General features: G+C 25.0%; 1 protein-coding gene across 1 annotated transcript; it reads left to right on the top strand.

The window, feature by feature from the left end:
- Positions 1-566: 566 nt before the first annotated feature.
- LOC129975908 (spastin-like) lies at positions 567-23,500 on the top strand. The gene is made up of 16 exons (XM_056089192.1): positions 567-999; positions 2,462-2,548; positions 3,027-3,110; positions 3,213-3,368; positions 4,268-4,425; positions 8,042-8,195; positions 9,828-9,892; positions 10,170-10,244; positions 11,634-11,705; positions 11,788-11,863; positions 12,858-12,949; positions 14,537-14,616; positions 16,159-16,281; positions 17,395-17,465; positions 19,093-19,133; positions 20,243-23,500. Exons 1-16 carry the CDS (start codon positions 630-632, stop codon positions 20,363-20,365), a joined length of 1,827 nt encoding a protein of 608 aa, XP_055945167.1. The 5' UTR covers positions 567-629; the 3' UTR covers positions 20,366-23,500.
- Positions 23,501-25,935: the final 2,435 nt, after the last annotated feature.

Raw genomic sequence — 25,935 nt, 5'->3', positions numbered from 1 at the left:
TTAAGCTTTTAATACGGAATATTGTTCTCAAATGAATTTCAAAATTTTCTCTTTTTTAAATACAAAAGTCTTCCCCGTCCCTCTCACTACTAACAAATCAAGAAGTCACTGTTCTCTAAAAATCATTTCTTTTCACGAAATCATTCCAATCGTTCTGTTTCATTATTTTTTAAAATTGGAATCAGAGATACTTGCAGGGTTTTTTTTTCATCATGATTACTTGTATTTAAATAGTGCACTTAATTTAATTTATAAATTTTTATTGTAGTAGTATTGCTTTTCTATAAAACTGTTTATTGGAGTAGTATTGCTTTTCTATAAAACTGTAATACTTGTGGCAAATAATCAATTGCTTATTGATTAAAACACTTTATTTTTATAATTCTTAAAGATCATTTCTGAAGTAAAAATTCAAACATTCATTCTTTGCCTTCTATAATTTATCTTTGGAATCCGTTGACCACTTTTCCATTTGGAGTATATATTTATCCACATTCTCTTTTCACATAGAAAGAAGAGAACTGAAAAAGAAAAACGAAACCTTGTTATATGTTTTGATTTTTATTTAGCAAATGTGCTCTGGCTGCAGCATTTAAATGCGTTGAAATGAAAACAGTAATGGCAGCCGAATGAATCGTGATACTTCTGTTTGTAAATTTAATCCTTCAGAACAGTCTTCCAATGAAAAAGAAACGACGAAAAATAAATATTATGTAAAGAAAACATTTCATATATTATTTTTTCCTCTTACTTTTTTACTTAATTCTTTTACATTCTTGTTTTCTGAGCTTTTTAAATTTGTCCGTGGCTTGTGTACATCAGTGCAACAATCTGTTAACACTTCTAAAACTAACCTCAATATAGCAGAAAATGTTCATGGTTTTTTGGTAACTGACAAAGAAATGAATCCAGAAAATCCTTTTGCTTTACAACGTTACCATCACCGCAGAGCCTTTGATTTTATTTCAAAAGCACTTAAAATAGACGAAGAAAATGATGGTAAGTACATTCATATTTTAAAATTATGATATTTTGACTCTGCTTTCCGCGTAGCAATTTTTTAAATTTTTATTTTGGATTGATTTTAGTATTCGGTTTTTTTTAATTATTGAACTGAAATTTGATTTAAAGTTAACGAAGTGGGGGGTATCTGTAGTGGGTGTTTTTTTTCTTAAGCACTAGATCTTTATAACCAAATTTTTTTAATAACAGAATAACTATATATTGCTTTAAAATGTTTTTTTTTTTCAAGAAACTTGCATTTTATTATATTTTTGATCGAGCGTCTGACTTAAACACATTGTTTCAATCAAAGCACTTGGATTATTATAAATTTAACACATTAATTAGTTTAACTCATAAATTAGAAAAAAATGTTTAAAAATGTTTTAATAAAAAAAGAAAAAAAATGTTTTTAACACATTAATTAGTTTAACTCATAAATTAGAAAAAAATGTTTAAAAATGTTTTAATAAAAAAAGAAAAAAATGTTTTTAACACATTAATTAGTTTGAATTAGAAAAAAAAAATGTTTTAATAGATTTTTTCATGAATAGATATTCAATTAAAATAAAGCATTATATAATAAAAGTTTTGTAATTTTTTTCATGATCCATAATACCAAATATTCTGATGAAATAAAGTAGTGAAAATATAGGTTAAAATTATTACTACTTATTATGTTATATTTTATTTAAATAAAAACTTTTGATAAAATTTTAAAATCACGGATTTCTTTAAGTGCTAGTATGACAAAAAATGGTGGCAGAATAACATTTTAATTTTCCGTTATCTGTAATTTAAATTTGAAAATTTTTTTGATAAAGATGTCTTTTAATGATAAAATATTATTCTAAAAATAGGATTATTGATTAAAATTTCTTTGACTGCGGGAAAGGTAGGAAATATCTAATCCTCAAAACTTTGAAGGGGATTTAAAAATAATATTTGTGTCAATTTAAATTTATTTTTAAAGTAGACAAGTACAGTTTGTCTGCTTTTTTATGTATTATAGATTTGTTTATAAATATTTATTCCTTTCCTCGTATATATGATTGAATTTATTGCATTTTTAGAAGAAAAATTTTAATGTTAGAATAGCCAAACTGACTTACTGCCGAATAAAACAGATTTATTGGATTATTTTAAAAATATTTTTTTGTGAGAAGAGTTTATATGCTTCAATTTAGGGAAATCCAGAGAACTGCTTCATAAATTAAACAATGCTGATTAATGAAGAATTATAATAATTTTTTGTATCACTTTTGTATATATCAAAATGAGTAAGTTGTGTGTGTGTTTTTCCTATTTCATGCTGTAACTATAATGAAATTTTTACTTTGTATAAATATGTTTGCTAATTTTTTTTTCTATTATAAAATTATAAAAAAGAAGCTAATGGTGATTATGCCAGTCCCATATTAATTTTCAGATATTAAAATGTATAATTTATATTTCATAGGTCCTAAAGATTTGGCTATTGAATACTATCGTAAAGGTATTGATGAGCTAAAAAGAGGAATTGCTGTCAATTGTAATCAAGGAACTGGTAAATTTATTTCGTATATGTTCTTTAATTTTACATGTTTATATTGAATAAAACTTTTTTTTTATATATATGTAATTGAACTTGAAGTAATATGAATATTTTAACATGGGCTTGAAGTAAATTGCATATAAATGTAGTTTATAGCTCTTCGTGGTGTAGAGTTGATCTTGAAAAACACTGTCTGTAAAGCTTACTCACTTGCATAGAATATTAAATATATTAAAACTATTTATTATTATTTTTCTAGTTTACATAATTTTATAAAATCAAAAGTGGATTAGAATAGATTTAAAGAAATTTATATTCATAATTCTGTATTGAATTTGCTTCATTAAATTTTCTAAAAATGCTGATATATGATAGATAGTTTAAGGTATTTTTTTCATAGTGTTTATAAATCTTTGAGTATTTATTAATAATTTGTTTGATTAGATGGTTTATGAAATGGAAAATTTATTGAATTGTATGCTATTTTTAGGTCCAACATGGGAAAGATCTCGGCGTTTGCAAGATAAGATGAGGACAAATTTAAATATGGCTAAAGACAGACTTGAATATTTAGGTAAAATTTATTTATTTAAGCATTATCTATGTTTTCTGTGATTTTCACAATATTTGAAATAAAAAATGAAAAGATATGATTTTGATTTTTGCATTATTTTAGAAAATTCTAATTCTACAAATCTTGAAGTCTTGGAGGGAAATCCGTCCAGGCGTCGCACTTGGCAACAACCAGAGCCTCTTAAGTTCAACAATTGTTTAGTTGAAGACACAGCTGTTGATAAAACACCTAGTCCTACATCACCTGGCATTAATGATGGTAATATTTTGAGGATTTATAATTCTTTTACATTTTACATGAAGACTCTTGAGCTCTAAAATATTAAATTCTTTTATTTGCTAATACTAGTTTTTCTGTGCAGTGAAATCGTCACCCATAGATTAAAAGACGTATTATTTAATAATGAAGCTTTACTATTTTTATATGTAATCTAGAAAGGATTTTTAATTTAATGAAATAAAATTTTTGTAATTTAATTATAATTATAAGGCAGTAAAAAAAAATCTTATAAAAAGCTTCAAAATTTTTATTTTGAGTTTTTTTTTTTTTTTTTTTTTTGTGTGTGTGTGTGTGTGTGTGTGTATAATGATTGGATAGTCATTTCATAAACGTATATTACTGAATTAGATTGAGATTAAATTATGTACAAAATTTTCAGTTTTAATCTACAATGTACTGTATTCTTTGGATGCAGAATTATTTGTTCAACAAAGAAATAATTTATTTGAGAAAAGAATTTACTAATCATTGTGGTGAAATACTAGCAATAGTCCATAATACCAAAAATATATAAAAAAAGATTTAGAATCGTCAAAAAAAAAAAAAATCTTAACAAATTGGAAGCAAAATGATTTTTTTAAAAAAAACTTTAATTGCTGAGGGGGGGGGGGCTGAGGAGCTAATATTGCAAAAAAAGTTTTACATTTTTTTTTATTAAAATATTTTTTGATTAATCTAATTTTCATAGTTTTTAATTCTGCTAATAATTACCTACTATAAGAAGAGATATGTATATTAGCTTATGTTGTAATTTTTATGGTTTCTTACTTTAAACCGATAAAAAAACAGATTCTGATATACAAATAATGAATATGTAATTATTAAATTATTTATAATATACCTATCATTCTGTAATTGATGACACATATTCTTTTTAGGCGGAAAGAAACTTGTACGTAAATTTCCTTCTCAAAACAAAAACTTAACATTGCCTAAAAACTTTCCATCTTCTCCTCGTCGGACACCTGTGGTTCAACCAAAGAAGAAACCACTCTCACCTCCTACCATTCGACGACAGATCCCACAATCTACTAATGTAAGTGAAGATTATCTATGTATACCCTAGGATGGTTTAAAGTATGTACTCTTGAATATTTTTATACAGTGGAGTATTTCTAACATATATTTTCTTAATAACAGTTTGAACATAAAATAAATAACCAGCAGAACCAGTATATAAGTAAACAATTGCTAGGGACTCGACATTTTGTTGCATTCCAAATATGTGTTGCCAATTTTTTAAACTACACTACATTTTGAATGTTTGGCATTTTTTAAAGATTTATCAAGCAAATCATTCTTTTTATCTTATCATCAAACTGGTTGAAAATATTTTATTTATAATACTAGTTACCTTTGGTGACCAGCTAGTTCTCCAGGGATATTGTTTAGATTTAAATTCAGATAAATAATTTTGATATAACTTCATATCCATGATTCCACCAAATTGTCTAAAATTGAAATCATGTTATTCAAATTATCAAATATTTTCTGTTTAATGTGTATATAAACCTTTCCTAATGCAGACAAGTCCCATGAGCCTGATAGTGCTATTTAAAACAGAAATGTGCGATTCATGTATTTTCTAAATTGCGCAGTATTGTCTAACTTTACTTTTTTATTCTCCTAAAATGCACAAATATTAAACAATATTCTTATTCTTTATTTTGAATAATACTAAAGTAAAAAAGGAAGAAAATATGCTATTAAATATTTGATGAAATAATGAAAATAATTTAAAATTTCAAAGTAGCAATATAATCTATTATTGGAAATTATGTAAAAAAAAAAAAAAAATTGTTTTCAAAATTTAGGAAAAGTTTGCATAAATATTAAATTGGTATCATTTAAAGATAATCTGTAGAATTTTGAAATTATGCAAAATTTATTTTTATACAAAAATAATTGTAGAAAGTATCAGGGAAAAATACTAAAATTCAACTTTAATTAAAATAATAATAAAAGCAGAACTGTGGAATGTCAGTTCAACACACATATTCATCTTTATTATTAATAGAGATATTGTGCTTTTATTTAATTTACTAGGTACCATGCTCTCAAAAATTATTCATATTATAATCCTCATATTTTAATTTTAAAACCCTTTTTTGATGACATTCGTAGTTGTATTTTGTGTGTTTTTACATTATACTATTTTATAGTTTTAAAAAGTGTGTAGCTTATAACTTAAAAAATATCCAGTCCTGTAATTAGGTAGTTTTCATATTGTGTTGGAAACTTCAAGATTTTAAAATTTTTTTTTATTTAAAATTACTTTTAAATTTAAACTTTTCTACATGGGAAAAAAAAGATGCCTGATCTCAATTATTTTACTTCAATTTGTCAAAATTTGCTACTTTTAATAGATTATATAGCGACTAAATCAAATCAGTAAAACATATTTGATCTTGAAATTTGGGATGCCTTTAAGAACTTTTAGATTGTTTGATCTGATCTAATGATAGGGTTGCCATGACACTGGAAAATTGGGAAAACTCTTTAAATTTAAAAATTATTTTTAAAATAGGAAATTTTGAAATTTTCCATAAAAACTGAGGGAATGCAAGGAATTTTAAATTTCGTGTGCTCCCCCCCCTTCTAAAAAAATGCTGATATCTCTAAACACTGCACGAATGAAAGATAGATGCCATCACTCTAAAAAAAAAAAAAAAAAATCATTTTCGACTCTTAAACCATAGAAACTTGTCTCTTTATATATATATATATATATATAAAAATTAGCCCAATTTCTAAGATGGGGGGGGGGGACCTATATTGGAATAGCAACTGTGGTTACTTGAATATTTTTTCAGCAGTGTTTTATATTTGTAAAGAATACTATAAAAAGATATCTGAATGCATGCCCAAAAGTTTTGTTGCTTTTAACTGCTGCATTTTGCTTTTATTCACGTTTATTGAAAAATTACTCGGTTATATGTGAAAAATGAATGCTTGATTTGCTTCAACTTCTTTATTCCAAAGTACAAATTTCTACTTCATGTTTAAAACAAGCAAGGATTTAGTTAGAAATTTTCTTGAAAGAATTGGAAAAGAGAATACAAAAGCAATTTGGTTAATTTATTGGAGAGATTCTTTTAAATGATCTTTATTATAATGTTTTGAGGTCCAAAGAATTCTGATTTTGGGGATGATGTAAAAGTATTTCTTGTATTGTCACATGGGAATGTGGCTATGGAAAATGGATTTAGTATTAACAAAGATATTAATTGAAAATATGAAAAAAGATTCTTTAATTGCTCTATGAGCTATATATTATGCCATATACTTTAAGGGAAGTATCTTAAATATTCTGATCTCAAGAGATTTATTTTTGAATGCAAAATGAGCACATGCAAGGTATCCTAAAGCTTCAGAAAAGAAAAAGAACAACAATGAGAAACTGAAGACTGAAAATGCTCACAACAATATGAATTAATAAATAGAATGTTTTATTATATCTTTTATTAAATAATCATTAAATGTCCTGTATTATCATAACAAATTTTGTGATTTATTTCATCTGAATTCTTATTTTTTCGTTACTTTAAAACAGAGAACATGATGTAAATGATCATTCTCCTCTTCTCATTTCTGAGATATTTATATTTAAATATCTACTTTCCTTTAACTGAAACGCCCATGTTCGTAAAGAGTTGATATACAAAAGAGGGCCCTGCTTATCTAATGTCTACTAAGCAAATGCATACTCAGATATATTTTCTGACAACTTTTCTGTTGTCTAAATTCTTCTGGGCAAGTGTTTCTAATAACCAAAACACTCACCTTGGGTGTTCAATCAATCACAGGAAGAGGAGGAGGAATTTAAGTGATATCCAAGGCATCTACCGTATTTTTGTTGAATGGGTGTTTGAGCGTTTTGCTGTTGATAGAGTTAACATGAATGTTTTCTTACTAAATTCTTGGCAATAAAGATAGAATTCTCTTTTTCCGTATATAAGTATAAAAATTAATTTAACGTATTGTTATTTCAGGCAATGTTAAATTATTTACTTCCTCTTGCTTTTTCTACTGATATAAACAAACGATGGGTACTCACGTGAGTGGGAGTTCATTCATTTTCTCTTATACTGCACATGTATACAGGGAAAAGACTAGGAGTTTTCTTCTAGATTTGAGTGGCAGTCCTGACTGAGGATTATTATATAAACAGAACTTTTCAATTAAAATTTGAGGAAATTAAAGCAAAACTAGCAGACTTTTTTGATTTTGTGACATATTGTTCCATGGCCATGTGTTCTAGGTAACAAAATATTATGCCAAGTTTTTGGGACTAATTATATTATTAAAAAAACAAATTTTTATAAGGTATATGTATTGTTTTGTTTTGAAGTAAAATTTTACTTTTGATATTGTTTTCATATTTAATACTCAATTTTTTTTAAAGCTTATTCTATGAAATGCTCAATATATTTTATTCTTATGTTATTATTGTTTACTTTTATAAGAACTTGATAATTTAATATTTAAAAAATAAATGCTGCTTAAAATTTGTCAAAGATATTCAAGTCAGAAGGAATAAAAAAGTGTTATGTCTGATACTTTATATAAATATTTTCATTTTAGGAATTTAAATTTTTGAGGCAGTGTTATGAAATTATGTGCCTTTTGCATTAATTGTTTTCATTATGCAGAGGAAAGATGCACCATCCAAAACTGTTCCCGTCCAAACTCGATTACAGAAGTTGAACAAGATTTTGAGCTTGAAAGGTGTGGATCCAAAATTAGCCCAAGTGATAATGGATGAAATTGTTGATGGTGGTCCAACAGTGACATTTGATGATATTGGTATGCTACATTGAATAATAATAAAAAAAGATCTAAAACTTTTGTTATTTACAGAAAAATAGAGATGTAATTAAAAAAAATTCTAAATATAATTTTTCTGTTAACATTTAAGATAATAGTGAAGAAATTTTTTTATTTCTTTGATTAAGCATTCATTTGATATTTAACGGATTTTGTTCTTACTATGCTTTTATCACTTTAGAAAATTGAAACTCAAATTTGGAATGGAAAATCTCCATTTTTTTATTGGTAGTAAAGTTTGTGAGAAGATGCTATTTAGAAACATTTTTTTAACCTTCTAACATTGATTGTTAAAAATTATACCAGTAAGGGCTACAATTCTAGCATTTTTTTTTCATTTTGATTTCTTCAATCTTGTTGATTGTATAAGGTTACTCTTTTAATAAAATTATGGATTTCTTATAAATGTTTTTCTATTTTGCAGTTTGGTTATAAAGATTTTTATTATGAATGTGTTTGTAAATGTAAATTGTATTGTTATTTAATTATGAATCAGTTAAATTTTTTGTTTACACTTTTGTAAAGATGGACATAAGTATATGTATTAAAATTCTTAAATAAATTTATAAATTCATTAGTTATCAGGGTTTTTTTTCAAAAAAACCCTGATAACTAATGAATGTATTACTTTACTTTTAAACTTGTAATGTTTTATCTTTAATGAAAGCTTGGGAATATCTATATTCAATTTTCAATTAATAATTCTGTCCATGCTATGTTTTGTAGTTATGAATTATTAATAAGGTCTATCATCATAGAATTTTTTTAAGAAGGGTTGAAGGAACTTTTTTGAAATTTTATGTGTTAATTCATTATGATATAAAATATGTCAGTTGTATATCTCACTAATCGAATTTGGGAATCTATGGTTCATCTTGTGAGAGATGAGACACGTGCAAAGTTGTGATTTAATAGGTATAGAGCTGTGATAAGATATATGCAGCAATATTTATCATATAATTGAAATTGTATGGATTTACTATGCTACTTGCATTGACCCTCTCTGTGAGCCATTGATTTTATTTGTGTGCTAGTAAATTAATTTGAAAATTCATCTAACACTCTAAATATAGCAGTAGGCTGGAATGGAATTTAAAATAAATATAGAAAGAACCCTTATAAGTATGTCAATCTTATATGTCCAGTGGTACTGAATGGTGAACCTGCAACCAAAAAATATGATATTTATGGTACTGGACAAAAGGTCACAAAAGATTAAAGATAAACATAGCTTTCATAATGATCTTACCACATTAGGATTCCAATAATCTAAATTTCATTTCCTAGATTACTTTGATAGAGGGAAAAAAACTGCAAGTAAAATCAATCGCTTGATGAAGCAGTGATATAAGATATTATAAGTATTACAACTGTAAAAAAAATTATGTTGTATTAAACTACTAATCTTGACGTATGCATAAGACATAAGTGTTTATGAGTATTTTTAAAAAATGTGATTGAATCTTTTGTTTTAAAAATTCTTGCTCTTAATTTAAATTAATTGCAATAAAATTTTTTTAGGTTATTTATTTGATTAAACTATTTTAAGTTTTTTTTCTTATTAAGTGCATAAAAATTATGGAAAATATTAAATCTTTCATTATATGATAGCCGGCCAAGAGGTAGCTAAGCAAGCATTACGTGAAATGGTTATCCTACCTACAGTTAGACCTGAGGTAAGAAATTTTATAAAATTCATCTATTTTTTATAAACGTTAGAAAAAAAGTCAAAAAGTTAGCCTTAACTTCTTGATTTCCCTGTATTTTGCTTTCTTTTATCATTTTAATGCTTCATACTTATTATGTAATTTTTGTAACCAAATAAAGTTACAAAATGAATTAAAAATTAGACAAATAAACATGATAAACTTCAAAATATATTATTTTAAGAAATTGGTATTTATATTAATAAATAAATATATATTTATTTTTCTAATTTATGCTTTTATTCAGCTTTTTACTGGCCTCAGGACACCTCCAAAAGGTCTATTGTTATTTGGTCCTCCAGGAAATGGGAAAACAATGTTGGTTAGTTTTTATATAATTTGTTATTGTTTGCTTACATTTTTCCTCTTCTTTTGAATTCTGATCATCAAAGATATGTATTAAACATTCATTTCATGCAATTACAGTTAAGACACATTCCTTAATAGCCAATCTTGTTTTAACTGCAGTTTAAACTTGTGGAAAGATAACTTTTATAAAATGGTTTGAACCACCAGAAACAAAGCAAAAATATTATTAACATTTGTATATGGCATTGGATAATTTAATGAAAAATCTTCTTAAATATATAGATATTTTAAAATCCTTGCTATGTTTTCTGTTGTGTGTAAATCATTGATAAATACCATTACTAAACAAAATAAATATACATTGTTATTGTTGGTAAAATAAGTGAAAAGCCTTACATATAAGTATTTATATATTGTCAACTTATTTATTTCCTTAATATATAAGTAAAGTTACTGAAAATTTCATCATCCATTTCTGAAAAAATATATTGATGATGGTATTAATTAAATTTTGTATAGGTTAAATTTATAAACATGTTATAGCATGTAAAATGTTGACTAATCAATATTCAGAAATACTTATGAATTTAAGCAACATCAAATTCATGTGATGTATTACAAGTTTATAAGATTGGAGTGAGATATTCTGGAATTATGATGTTGTCTTTTAAAAATTTTGACTATAAATTAGCTGATGGATATTGGACAAATACTTAGACATGCAGCAATGTGCAACTGGCTAGCTGAAAATTGTTTGGTTACAGACAATGGTTTCGATTTCATGGTTCAATGGTTCAAGTCAATATGTTTCATAATCATATGAATAAAAAGCATCATCAATCCTTGAAGTTGCATTGCCATTTGGTAGGAGCAGAAATATATATAAAACTGTAGCTGATGTGTCCTTAACATCTGGGGGACACCATTTAGAAAGATTTATGAATACTATGCCACATCTATATTAATAATTATATTAAGTTATTCAAGACAGATTGCACACAGTGTGTGGAAGTAATTAACAAGAAAAAATGACAGATAGTACTCCATATGTGCAATGGTGTTGAATTCCTGTTATCAGATTCTGGGGATATTCTCCAAAAAAATGTGCTATTTTGAATAAGTTGAATTACTTACTCCCTAATACAAATCAAATATTTATTTTAAACTTGCATAAATTTGTTTGAGTTGTAATTATTTTTTTTTGTAATTTCTACAAGTATTTGAAATTATTACATTTCTTATGATTTAAATAGAGATAAATTAATCTTTTTTGACTTTTAAAAACAAATAGTTTAAGCAGTTATATTTAATTATGATTTCTTTAATGTAACTTTTTGCTTGTTCTGAAGTGAAGAATTTATTTTATAGATCATTTTTATAATTTTTAAAATTTATTATTTAGGCAAAAGCAGTAGCCTGTGAATCTAATTCTACTTTCTTGAATATTAGTGCATCATCTCTAACTTCAAAATATGTAAGTAAGCTTATAGTCATCTCTTTTATATTTATTTTTCTATTCCTGAATTGCCATTTTATAATATTTCTATTTTTGTTAGGTTGGTGAAGGTGAAAAACTTGTACGTGCCTTGTTTGCTGTTGCGAGGGAGCTTCAACCAGCTATTATATTTATAGGTGTGTTTATGATGAATATATAAATTGTATACTTTTTACTTCTGAATATGAATTATTTTTGCATTTCCTGAAGTAATTCACTTTCTTAACTATTATTACTTTAATTTATTTTCCTTATGATTTATCCCTCTAAATATTTTCTAGCTTATATGACTTGAAATTCAGTGCAACTTATAAAAATTCTTTACTAATATCTCTTTTTTTATAATTTTCAAGTATGAGTTAATCATATAATTTCCACTTCTAAATCAACCCTTAATTACTGAAAGGGAAGTTTACTTTCTCCAATCTTGTTTAATATCAATACCAGTGAGATTTCTAAGACTGAAAATTGTCCCTCAGTAATTTTTGGCACTTACTCTATTAACACAAAAAATTCAAAACAATCATAGAAAATTTACAACACCTAATAAAAGAGAAAACAATCCAGAACTGATACAAAAGTTCAAGTGCCATCATTAATTGACTGTGTAATCTGGATCCTGATTCTATACTGTTTTAGGTATATTAGTTTTCCTATGGCACAAATTGTTTCAAATTAATGATAATTATACAGAAAAGTAATATATAGCAAAGCCTTTCTTTCTTTAATTTTGTGGATAAAGTTTTTTTTCTTCGGAGAACTTGCTACCTTGCATTTTGAAGGTAGGTACATAACCTTTTGAAGGTAGGCACATGATCTTCAAATAATATAAAATTAAATCATTCACAGACATTACATCTCAATATAAAATTGAACAGTACTGTGAACAATTAGTTGGACAATAAGTGTTCTATGGATAATTAGTTTAATCAAAATGACAACACTCAAATGTCTTTATTGCCACTATATTTATTATTTTTTACCATATTACAAAATAAGCTGATACTTGCTTAATGAGATTTAATAATAAAAGAGTTTAAAATTTAGTTTTTGTGCATTTTAAAAAATTTACTTTGAAAACTCTAAAAACTACTTTGAAACTTTAATTTGTAAAATGAAACTGATTTCTAGATGAGGTGGATTCATTACTAAACGAAAGAAAAGAGAATGAGCATGAGGCTAGTCGGAGATTAAAGACAGAATTTCTGGTGGAGTTTGATGGAGTAAGTATATTTATAGAATACTAAACAATAATGAAACATATTATCACATTAATACCATCTTCAGTATATTCTGAACTGAAAATATTGGTCTTTCCTGCTTAGAGTTCATATTATTTTAAAATTAAAGTTATATATGGGTAGGAAGATAATAAATATCTATTTTAAATAAAATAATGAAAGTTGTGAATATTTTTGAATACTATTTATTTTATGATATTGTAATTTTCATTGCATTTTATACAAGAATTGACTTTCAAATTCTGTTATGTCTTATTGCCAATCCAGGGTATTCTTTGAAAGTTCTTATTCACTTAACGGATTTTACTTCTTAATATTATAACTAAGTATTCTGACTGTAGGTATTATTATTGATAATGATTATAATAATGAAATTTTGATCATGAATATGTTGCATATTTCTATTAAATATATATTTCAAGTAAAAAGGACATTTGACTTAAAATGCTTTTTTGATAATAACTGGATAATTAACTTTTTGTAATATAAAACCTATTTTTCCTACACTTTTCTTCATTATTTTTTTCTAAGAATATTTTTAATGTGTCTTGTTATTTGATGATGCCAAATATTTATTAGGAACCATAAAAGATTTATATTTGAGCTCAAGGAAAAACTACTAGTATTTTTTTTTTTTTTTTGAATAGTTGAATTTTAAGAATTTTTTATACATGAATTTAAAAGGGAGGAAAATGGTAGCTCAGCTGCTATTTTAGCAAGAAAATGATCTTTTATTTTATATATTTTTCAATCATTACTATTATTTTAATTATGGTTTTGTGATTGTTAATATTTCTTAATGAGTCTTATTAGGGCTTTGCCTCAGAAACTTAAGAGAACAAGATTTGCTTCTTTTTTTAACTATATCCAGTAAACTGACTCATTTTTGTACAAAGCAAGAAACAATTGAAGCAAGGGTAATGTAAATATTGAAGAAAATAAATTTTATATGAGTGTTTTACCGTGTTTAAAAATGATTGCTGTAAAATTCTCTTATAAAATTTAATGAGCTATTTAAAATGATTAAAATAATTACTTGAAATGTATTGGTAGGGATTCATAATAGAGTTTTAGAATAACATTTAATAGTTAGACAACAATTTTGCATTATTTTATTCCCAATAAGTTTCATTATTTTCCTTACTCATGGTTTGATAAGACTATAAGGTATTGATAAATGCTTATTTTTGCTAATTGTTTTTGCAAATTGAAATTCCTCTTTTGAGAGATTTGGTATCTTAATCCTACAGTAGATATTTTTACTGGGAATGTTAATAATGATAACATTTTGTAAATAGTTATATTTGGGTAATATATGAAACAATTTTTCATATTACTAACTCAGGAAAAAGCTTATGAAATTCTTTTGGAATTCTTTGACATCCAAGTAAATTTTCAATTGTTTTAAGGGAGGTAATGAACATCAGATTGCTTAGTGATTGGTTTCCTTTTTATTGACATTATCTTTGTTACTGTCTCATATTTTGTATATTATAGTGTTTTCTTTATATAATGAAATGATAATAGCATACATTTATTAAAATTGTTTTTAATACTGTTTAAAATTAGTTGCGATCTGATGGTGATGACCGAATGTTAGTTATGGGTGCCACAAATAGACCACAGGAATTAGATGATGCAGCTCTAAGGTAATATATAAAATTTATTACTTGGAATTCATATGCTTTCTAATATTTATCATACTTTAGTGCATCAAAAAAAATGTTAGAAGAAGCATTTTAACATTTTCTTTTGAGTATTTTTGCCTTATTTTTAAAAGCTTAATACATGATTTTTCATATTATATGAGTTTAAAATTTTCATTTCCATTTTAAATGTTCTGTTTTATTTGTGGGTTAAAAATAATGTATACACTTTTGCATATCTAAGAGGTTCATTGGTATGACAAAGGCATATTTAGTATTGAATATAAACACTGTGCTGAAAAAATGAATTTGAAACATTGCACTACACTGTAACGACATCATCTTTAATGTTACTAATGAAGAACAAAGAAAATGCTAATTTCATTCATTTGGAAATTGTTTTAACTGAGAGAATGAATTACTAGTTTTTTTAATAAGAAATGCAGCACTTAATAATATTATTAAAAACTCAAATGCCTATAGAAAATAAAATCTTATTGCTTATTATGGGTTCTTACAAATTTCCAGAATTAATCATTAGGATTGTTAATCTGATTGCTTAAAATTTTTCAATTCTAATAATAAGTTCCACTTAATTATACCTATATTTTATTGGAATTGCATATTAAAATATATAATTTTCAATTTCTTAAAGGTATGTATTAAGCATATGACACACACACACATTATATATATATATATATATATAAATAATTATGAGACAGATTTTTCTTTGATTTCGATTAGCTGAAAACACCTGTATTACATTTTACATTAGTTGAGCAAAGTGTGCAAATGATAAATTTTGGTAATATCTATGGAGGTGTGTGTTAGAGATTAATGACATTCAAAAAATATGAAGTCACATTCAGAAATTTATGACATTCAAAAAATATGAAGTCACATTCAGAAATTTATGACATTCAAAAAATATGAAGTCACATTCAGAAATTTAATTCCTAGACTTAATGATTTATGAGGACAGAATGGATCAAATCACCAGTTTATGACTTGCTCAGAAATATAAATTACCCTATAAAAATATTTTTTATGTATCTGATTTGGAGGAATCTTGTAACTCTGTTGACAGAAAGGATCAAAATATCAATTTATGACTGTATTTGGAATAGAAATTCTGCTGTTGTAGTAATTCAAGGAATACTATATTAAAAGTAAGTTTCCATTATTAAAAAAAGGGTATTTAGATTATTATTATTTTTTTTTTTGTATTACTTTTGACACTTCAATTTTCTTTTCATCAAATGTTGTGGATCTCATTTCTCCTTATTTGATTTTCAAATAATTTAGTTGAGGTAAAATGTAATCGTTAGTTCTTTTTTGTAAAATAATATACATGTATCTTGCTATAGTTGTGTGTAAACAAGTAAAATAATTGTTATGCATTCTCTTTTTGAGGCATCACATTTATATAAATTATTTCATGTATATAAAATATTTTTATTTTCTTCATATTGAACTTTTTGATTTTTTTTTAAAGTTTAGAATTTTGAAATTAATATTCTGCTTACTTTTTCTGTTATTTAGGAGATTCACAAAGCGTGTTTATGTAACATTACCAAACAAGGAAACTCGAATAAAGCTACTTGAAAAGTTGTTGGCGAAACAAGAAAATTCTTTATCAAAATCTGATTTAAAGAATCTAGCAAAGTAAGTTTAATTTATGACAACTTAAATCTTGATATTCATTGAAAATGAAAAGCTGTAGCCTGAAATATATATTTTTTTCCATTTAACTTCTGGCCATAGCACTAGTCTGAAAGTGGGGGGGGGCAATAATGTATTCAGAACTTTTTACGATCATTCACTCCCCCCTTCCCCTTCAAATCAAAATGTCATTTTTAAATCATAATAAAAACTTATTGCAGGGTGATATTCCTCCCTTCAAAATAAAGATCTGACATTAAGATAATATATTTTCAAAGCTGAAAGGAACTTCAGAAACGGATCTTAACAAATGATCTCTTAAATTATAATTTGCAGAATAATTTTGAAATCTCAAAGAAACTTTTTATTTATTGCATATTTGTTAGCTTTTAATTTCTTGAATCAATTTACTAAGGTCATCCATGTATTTTAGTTGTTTTGTATCTGATTAGTTTTTTTTTTTTTAATAAATAAGATTATTTATTTACTTTTTGTTCTGTGTTTTAATCTTTTTTTATTTCCTCACAATTCCATGGAAAGAGTTTTTTGTTATAAATGATTTGAATTTTTTTGAGAAGTAAGAAGGGAGGATTAAGCATTCAGTAGGAATTACCATGATCAGTTATTAAATAAATTTAAAAATTAAATTTCATTTTTAATGCTACAGCTTGCAGATTAGCAATATATTTAGCTTGATTCCATGGAGAATTCTATTTTAGTGATTTCAACATTACCATCACTATCATCTGTTAGTGTTCGTTTTATATTAAATTTGAAACTTTAGATAATTTAGTAGCATTACCTTAAGTGTGCAGTTATTTTCACTTTTGCTTAATGTTTTTTATTTGATACATCAGTCTAATTTAATTTTATGTTGAAGGCAATTGATTAAGGCTAAAAGGCTCAATCGTTTATCCTTTCTTTCTAACAACAATATGTTACATCATTATTTTTTTATCATTTTAAATATTGATTAATTATAATAATGATAAATGATTATCTGCATAGTTTATATAATTGAAATTTTAAATAAAGTAGGGCATGAAATCAACTTTTTTTTATATGTATAAAATTATGCTGTATTTTCAATATATGCTCATTTAATGATTATTTTAGGTTAACAGAAGGGTATTCTGGAAGTGATTTAACAGCATTAGCAAAAGACGCAGCACTGGGACCAATTAGAGGTTCGTAATTTAGTTTTAAATTCTGTATGTTATGTTGACATGATTCCTTTTTCTGTTAATAAAAATTCTTCTAAAAGGTTACCAGTAGATAGAATTTTTTACTGATTTCTGATATTGTATACCTAGTTTACAATAAAACACTTTGTTTATAATTTAAGTTGAAGATTCCATCAAAGAGTTATTGTAAATAAATTTGCCTCGTTAAGCTCCTTTAATGTTATATGTGCAGAATTGGTTTCAACAATGGAATAGCATATTTTTTCAGGCAAGATATTTGGGAGGTTGCATGTGTAAATGTTTCATGTAGGTTTATTGGTTTAGAATTACTTATCTTTAAATTTATAAATGTCAGTATATAATTTCAACTGTAAGCTGTGCAATGAAATCGTGGTCGTGTATATTGTAATACTTCTTTAAATACAGTATTTATGGTACTTTTCAAATATTTGATTTCCTGCAATTATTTTTTCCAGTTTATGTAAATTCCATAATAATTAAAATTAATAATTTATAAAAATCTGTGCTTGAATCAAAATTTTTGAAGCATGCTTTTTTTGCATTTGTAAGTTTATATATTTTTTATTATTATGGGTAATATTAAAAAAATATATGCAAGTTTTCAAATTTTAAATGTTTTCTTTAATACAAATCTAATTTATTTTCATATTTTAAAGAAATGTGTTAAAAATTAGCTATGCAAATTAAGGATTGAGAATGTGCATAAAAATCAAAAATTATATTCATTATATATTTTTATTATTATATCCAATCACCTTTGTCGAAAGCTGGTTTGCCAGAGATATTAGTTATATCTATCATTAATTAGCATTAATCTATCATATTCAATTAATCGATTTTGAATTTGGTGAATAATATGTTATCTAAATATTTTTTAAAAACCTGAATATCTATTTATATGAGTAATGAACATTGACATTGAATTCAAATTTAATTGATAAATTAATGTTAAAATAGAATAATTTTTAGAATAATGTTGCACTTGAAAATAAACTATCACATGTTTATTTTACCTTTATAGCAAACCAACATAATGAAAAAAAGAAATGGAAATGTTTTATAGTTTCATATTGTTTTTGCATGATTAAATATCTTTCACTCGCACACAAATAAAAATAAACTTGCAAGCATTACAGAAAATTAAATCAAATTTTTGTTATATATTTAAAGCATTGTTTTTGAATTTCTCTCTCTCTCTCTCTCTCTCTATATATATATATATATATATATGTAAACATAGTTTTTTAAGCAGAATCGTGTCTGAAGACAGCGAAGACACTTTGAATTTTTAACTTTGTTTCATTCCATCCAGTGAGGCATGATTTATGTGCAAGCAGAAGCAATGAGCACATCAACACTGAATGATACAAAGCGAAATGAGGAAAAGCTAATGACAATTTTATTCCTGTGATTATATACTGTGAGATTTTGATAGGGATTTCTTTTCACATGTCGACCCAGGCAAGGGAATTGTAGGGGTCTTTTAAAAAGAATTCGCTTGACTGACAGTTTTTTATCCCTTCACCAATATGACAAGTTATAACTCAAAGTTTAAAATTTATGTTTTTTTATTTGTGTCATTTATCTTATTTTTCTCTTTGTATTTTAGAATTGAATCCAGAAGAAGTGAAATCAGTTGACCCTCGAAAGGTAATAAAAGAAATTCAGTTCAGGATTCATATTATATTTATGAATTCATTTCAGTTAATGATATGTAAATGTCTTGCAATATTTAATCATTTTCTTTCATTAAAAGTGCAGTGATGATGGTGATGCCAGTATTAATATTGACTATGGCAAGAAAGAAATTATACTGTTGTGTTCATTTATCAAATATTAGAAATAGAACTTGAAAAAAATAGATTTTAAAGCATAAGCCATAACTATTCTGTTAAATTGAAAGACTTTATATAGACTGAAAACATAATTTCTGTTTTGTATTAAAGCAGTTTTTTAGTAGTTGCTGAAATCTGACGTTTCTTCATCCACCTCTGTAATATTAATGTTTTTAAAAAAATTCTATTTTAAGCTTTATTTTTGTTTTCAAAATGACTAGCATGTTGTGGTTTGAAAAGACAGTGTTAGAAGTATTTCTGCAGCAGAATAAAATAAAACAAATGTCAATAACTTAAGCAATATTTTTTGTTGTCCTTGAAATTTTGTCCAAAATTAATTTTATCATATAAGGCTAAAAGTAACTGTGTATGATAACATTATTTCTAGAATTTTAGAAATATTATATTGGTTATATAAAAATTATTCTCTTTTTAGAATGAAATTTATCAATTAGTTTAATGTTTCAATCTCATACAAAAGTTTTAAAAGAATTCACCAAAGTTATTTAAATATCTTTTACTCAAACTCAAAATTTCTCAAAAATTTCAAAGATTTGTGCAATAAATTTATATGACATCACATAATATATAGTAAATATGATTGTAAGCTAATATTATTAATGGTATTTGAATTAGATGCTATTTTAGTAAAAGATAAATAATTGTTAATTCATAAGATTGTTTTTAACAGTATGTTAATTATTCAATTATTTATAAAAGTAGCATGTAATAGTTTATGTGGCATTTTTTCCTAACTATTTAGCATGTTAAATTTTCTTTCTGAATTATGAATACAGGAGTATTTGAAAACATTATGCTTTTACTTTCCCCCTTAACAAAATTTTAAATAAATTAAACTAAAATAGCTGAGTTTTGCCAAGTTTTCTTGTTTAAAAAATATAATATTTAATTTTCTGGTTTTAGATGCGAACTGTTTCAATGGCTGATTTCACTGAATCTTTAAAAAGGATCCGAAGAAGTGTTGCCACACAATCTTTAGCATTCTACACACAGTGGAATTCTGAATTTGGTGATGTTACAATTTGACAAGGATTTAGATATAGGCTTCTTCAATTGAATTACTATCTGAAGAAAGAAAGGGCTTATATTTGCAAGCTAACTCGAAATATTTTTAACTCTAAACTGTTTTGTTGATAATTACTAAAATATTTCTCCCAGATTTAAGTATTTTGGGATTTTAGAAAATGTCTTCACAAAGCTTGATTAGATGTGACTAACAGGCTTGATTTTTTTAAGCCAATAGGTTGTATATAGAACTGATTCCTATATTTTTAGTGCATAAATTTCAGTACTAGAATATTATTGCTTGCCATTATGAATTCATAGTTTTTTTAATGTATATGATCCTTGTTAAAAAATATTATAGGTTCAAGGCTTATTATTTTTTGAAGATGAAATATGTGTATACAGATATACATATATCATACCTTGTATATTGAGTGATATTGTTTTTAGTCGAGTGTGTAAGTCTTTTTGGTGTGTTTTTTTATGACAAATCAAATTTTCTGTTGAAAATATTGAGGAATGTAGTATTAAATAAATTCTATTATATGTTTTTATTATTTTGTATTATATAAGACATTCATGTTAAAATTTTTAGCTAAAGTAGTATATTTTAGAACTCTTAATTTGAAATATATTGCTGTAAATGCAAACAGTTGCTCAATAGTTATAAATTCCATGTCTGTCAAAACTAATTTTTAAGATGTTAATTGTAATGGGGTCTTTTGAAAAGTCCTTTAACAAATAATTTAATCTAAATATATCTTGTGTGTCTTTAAATGGAATCTAATAATAGAATATGGTCTGAAAACTTGCGAGAAAGATAAAATTACTAGCCTTGATATATCTGTATGTGATATTAAATAAAAATTTAATTACAGTTTATGTACCTTCTTTTTTTTTTTTAAATGTCTTATTTATAAGAAAAACATATTTTCCTAAATACATGAACAGTAAAAAAATTTACAGTTGATTTCTTTATGATTAAATATTGACTATTCTACGGTAATTTCACATATTATAGAACAAAAAAAAAGTATTTACATATGCTATAAGATTTAAATCTTTACTTGGATATTATTTGTAATAAAAGAGTTATAAAAAATAAACAATTTAAAAAAAAAATTGCATTCATTATTATTTTTTAAGTGTTTTAGTTGATATAATTAGTTCATTATGCATGCTTATTTAAAAATTTCAAAGTAATATATAAAGTAGCATAAATCAAATTAAAATGTCTTTAAACTTTATTTTGTACTTGAAATTATTACAAATAATAGTATAATCATGGAAAAAAAAATATAGCCTACGATGAGCATTATTTGTTAAAGTACTTATAAAAGGTACACAGTATCGTTTTGTCACAAGAAAATTAAGCATTAATGTCTTGATACCTTTAAACTTTCCGTCCGATAGACTCAAGCTCAATATTGAACCTCACAGTCTGCGTTGTTATTCTTTAAAATTATTTAATTAATTTTATTTGTATTTTTTTCTCTGCCTTACCTGTTTAAAAATTTTGAAATCTTATTTACTTCAAATATAGCATTATAAAAATTAAAGGTGCATAGATCCTATAAAATTAATTCTTACGTTTTGTGGTGGCATAATAGTACATCTTCAAAATAATCTTTTATTTTAGTATTCTTGGATAATTTATGATATTTGTTCCTACTAAAATATTTTTTTCTTTTTATAAATGTCTCTTTTTAAAATATGCTTGTCCTTGGACTATTATATTTTTGTATTTGATATTATCACGCACTTGTTTTTGGTATTCTTTTTTATTAATTATTATTCTAAATAATAATTAATGAAGTGTGTCGAATTTTACTTTTAATCTAGATAATGGCATATTTTGTTGTTAGTAAATGAAGTATTTCTTTATATATCAACAATAAATAATATTTTTTACATTATGGTATTCCAAAATTTGCAATAATAATGTTATATTTTAATTGAGAAAAAAATATGATGGAAAATTGTAAATCCAATTTTATTTCAAAATGTTATAAAATTTTAAAAACAACAACAGATAAATTAATTGAAATAGCTATAGAAAATATATTATAATTGGTACATGTATTCTTATATTTAAGCATTATTTCTCTGTTATACTCTTTTTATCTAATTATATAGATAAGATTGATAATGCTAAAATATTTCTAAATGAATTTATTCAAACTTTTGAATTAAATTTCAGTTGTGTATAATTTTTAACACTCACACATATTTTTTAAATATTTTATATAAGATATTATAAAAAGTGGAATTGTAATCTAATTAAAATATTTTCATAAAGATGCTAAATTTTTTAATTAAAAAACAGAATTCATGATAAATAATTTGATTGTGACATCATTTATATATTCCTTCTTTTCAATGCAAACAGGAACAAGATTATTAATTTTTTTAAATATAAAGAAGTGCTCTGTTAACTAAAGTAAAGGATGCATTGTAATTTTTTTAAAAAAATCTATCTAAAATAGAGTCAGTAATTTTCATATTCCTTAGATTAAAGTTTTATTTTGGTTGTGTTTGGTTTCTCTTCATGTTATGTATGATTCAATTTTGTTCCAAACTAATTTTTCCTAGTATGATTTGCAGATGAATGTTTGCCTCGAGTGTTTTTTTTCCCAACATTGAACAATTGTTTCATCTCATAAGGACTTTTTTTGTGATAAAGTACCTGAATATTTTTCTTGTATTGAAGCACAATAAATTCATTCAGTATGTTACTCTTTTTTTTAAAGCTCATGTACATTGACTGTAACAATATATAACTATATTATAATAATATTATTGTACTCCTCTATGTCCTTGCTTTTGTAATAAAATTTAGATTTAAAAAATGTGTAGATTTTATGTTTTAGTGTATAAAAATTTTCTTGGGTTTGCATCTGTTCTTTTTTTTTCCCCCACTGTCTTTTTTTCCTCTATTTTTTTATGTATTTTGTTATTTATTCGCGAAATTCATATTTGCTGTGTATCTAATGTTAAATGTGTATGTACAAGTCACTTGTATTTTCTTATGTCAGAGTATTTTTTTCTATGCGATTTGTTTTATGCTTGCAAAATATGTAATGCGTGTGCTGCAAATTGGATGTTATAATGCTAAATAACTCTGTGATACTCTAAATAAAGTTTTTATTCATTTTGCATTTACTAATTTCTTTATTTGTATCATATTTCTGCATTTTGTTTGCGACAAATTTATTTCAGTACTGTAAATGCCATGTAATTTAAGAGAAATTTGATTTAGTTAAGGAAAGTTATACTGAAGTATTAAAGAATATTTTGACTTTTAATTTAAAACATCATAACATGATAAGTTCTTAGATCTGATTCGTGTATCTTGATTTTATTTTTTGTTTGTTATTAATTATATAGTTACAATGACATGCATTCAAAATTTTTAATATTTTTCAGATATGCAAGTATAAATCCTGTAACTAAATGGGAAAATCCAGTCCAGAATAATAAATCTTGTTGTAAAATATACTTAAACATTTTTTTAAGATTAAAGGTAAAAAATTGTGCTGAAATGAAACTGATATCACGAAAAAGCTTAATTTTTAATTTTAATTAGTGTAAAATGGCTTTTATACAGTAATATGTTCAAAAGATAATGAAGAAAGATGTTAAAATTTTGTTTAATTTTTTATTAAAGATCTAATTGAAACTTTGAAAACTTTCTTATGAAGGCATATTGCAAATTTACAACTAAGTGCCAAATTTGGTAGTTTTAGATCCCAGCAGTATGTCCTGTAGGAATTCTTAAACATTTTTTTTTTTTTTTTGTCATACAAATAGTATGGTAGTATACCAAACTATAAATATGTGAAAAAACATTCAGTGGCATGAGAATTTGTGAGAAAACATGTGTATTTACTGCTCTTTGAAGTTCTTTTTATAATATAAGGTAAGCAAGTTTAATAACTAATATGCAATTATATTATAATTAGTAAGTAATCGCAATCACAATAGAAAAATGAATCTGTAAATTTAGGTTTAAAATTATATTTTTAATATCAGTTTCATGGAATTAAGAAATCATCTAATAATTTTCTTAATGATCAGCTTTAGTAAATCTAAACATTAATAAAACACTATATAAACATTTAAAATAACTGTTTAATAAAATAACTGCATATATCATCAGTATGAGCATATCAGAGTAGGTTTGAATTTTATCTCTAAAAAAATACCTTAAATTTAATTCATCTAACTTCTACATCTTGAAAATATAAAATTTATCTTCAGTTTAATGTATTTCCTTACTGACCTTATTAATTTATATCTTTTACATTGTATATAATTACACTTTTGCAAAATAACTCATTTTCTTTTAATCAGTTTTAATTTTTAAAATTTAATATTAATTGAAAGAGTATTTAGAAGGAATATAAAAGTGAACAAAATGACCAAAAAATATTGTGTTAAGTAAACTGTCATTGCCATCATTATATTGCCATAAATAATTTTAATGTAAAATATTTCAAAATTTCTAAAATTGTAGGAAGCCTAAAATATGGTTTGGATTCAATTACACTGATATAGTGAAGTTTAATTGTATGATATATTAAGAAGGGAAAAAAAGAGCTGTTATTGTTTCTTAAGGCTTTTTCGATAAAGTTTAAATCTGCAGTTTGTGATAGTGGACCAGGTAGCAATCAGACTGAAAAGGGAAGGAGGGGGGGGGGGAGTAAGATGTGTTCTTTACCATTGAGGGTAATATAATTAAACTAATTTAAGTTTGACAACTGAAAGCAAAAACGAAGAAAAGTGTTTGTATAAATTCTATTCAATTGTATCAAATGAACATAGAATAATTCATTTAGAAAGCTAACACTATCACAGTAATAAGCTCATAAAATTTTCTTTAAACTAATGGTTTGTATTTGCTTGTGCATTTGCGAAAAGAATAATTTAATCGCATTAATTATCAAATATATAATATATATATTTTCCAAAATGTACATTTCATCTTTATTATTCTTACATTACATACATTTCACATATATACATTTCATCTTTATTATTCTTATAATAACTGAGGACGAATCAAAATCTTTTATTTCCCTATAATTTGAAACCTTATAGAATTTCGAGACTCTGCCGGAATCATGATTCCATAAAGATTTCGAGTTCGAACATCACTTCCGCATTACTTATTGGAGGTGCAGAGACTTTTCCCATCAAAAAATTTCCTCACCAAAGTTTTTAATATATAAATATTGGCTAACATTTGTAGCATTTTTGAATTAAAAAAGTTTTCCTGTAGAATATTTAAATAATAATACAGTATTACTTCTTTTTACCATTTTTCAAAGGACCGTAGGAACAGCGGTATAAGTTGGGTTAAAATGTGAATAGCCGGAAACATTGCTTAAGTAAAAACATTTTGGAGATCAGAAGAATCAACAAAAAATATTATAAGAGTTGGAAAAATAGTGGGTAAGAATGATATAATGAAAAAGATAAGAAAATATATTTTGTTCATAGGGGTTTTCTTTGGTGGGGGTAGGGGGTGGATTGGCTTGTATTACGATCGATACTGTTAGCGCATGCGCAGTTGCAATTAAAATGTGCGC

Source organism: Argiope bruennichi, chromosome 7 (assembly GCF_947563725.1).
Source record: "Argiope bruennichi chromosome 7, qqArgBrue1.1, whole genome shotgun sequence".
Taxonomy (NCBI): Eukaryota; Metazoa; Arthropoda; class Arachnida; order Araneae; family Araneidae; genus Argiope; species Argiope bruennichi.
Note: the sequence above shows the minus strand (reverse complement) of the source record. Positions and strands in the feature narration are given on the sequence as shown.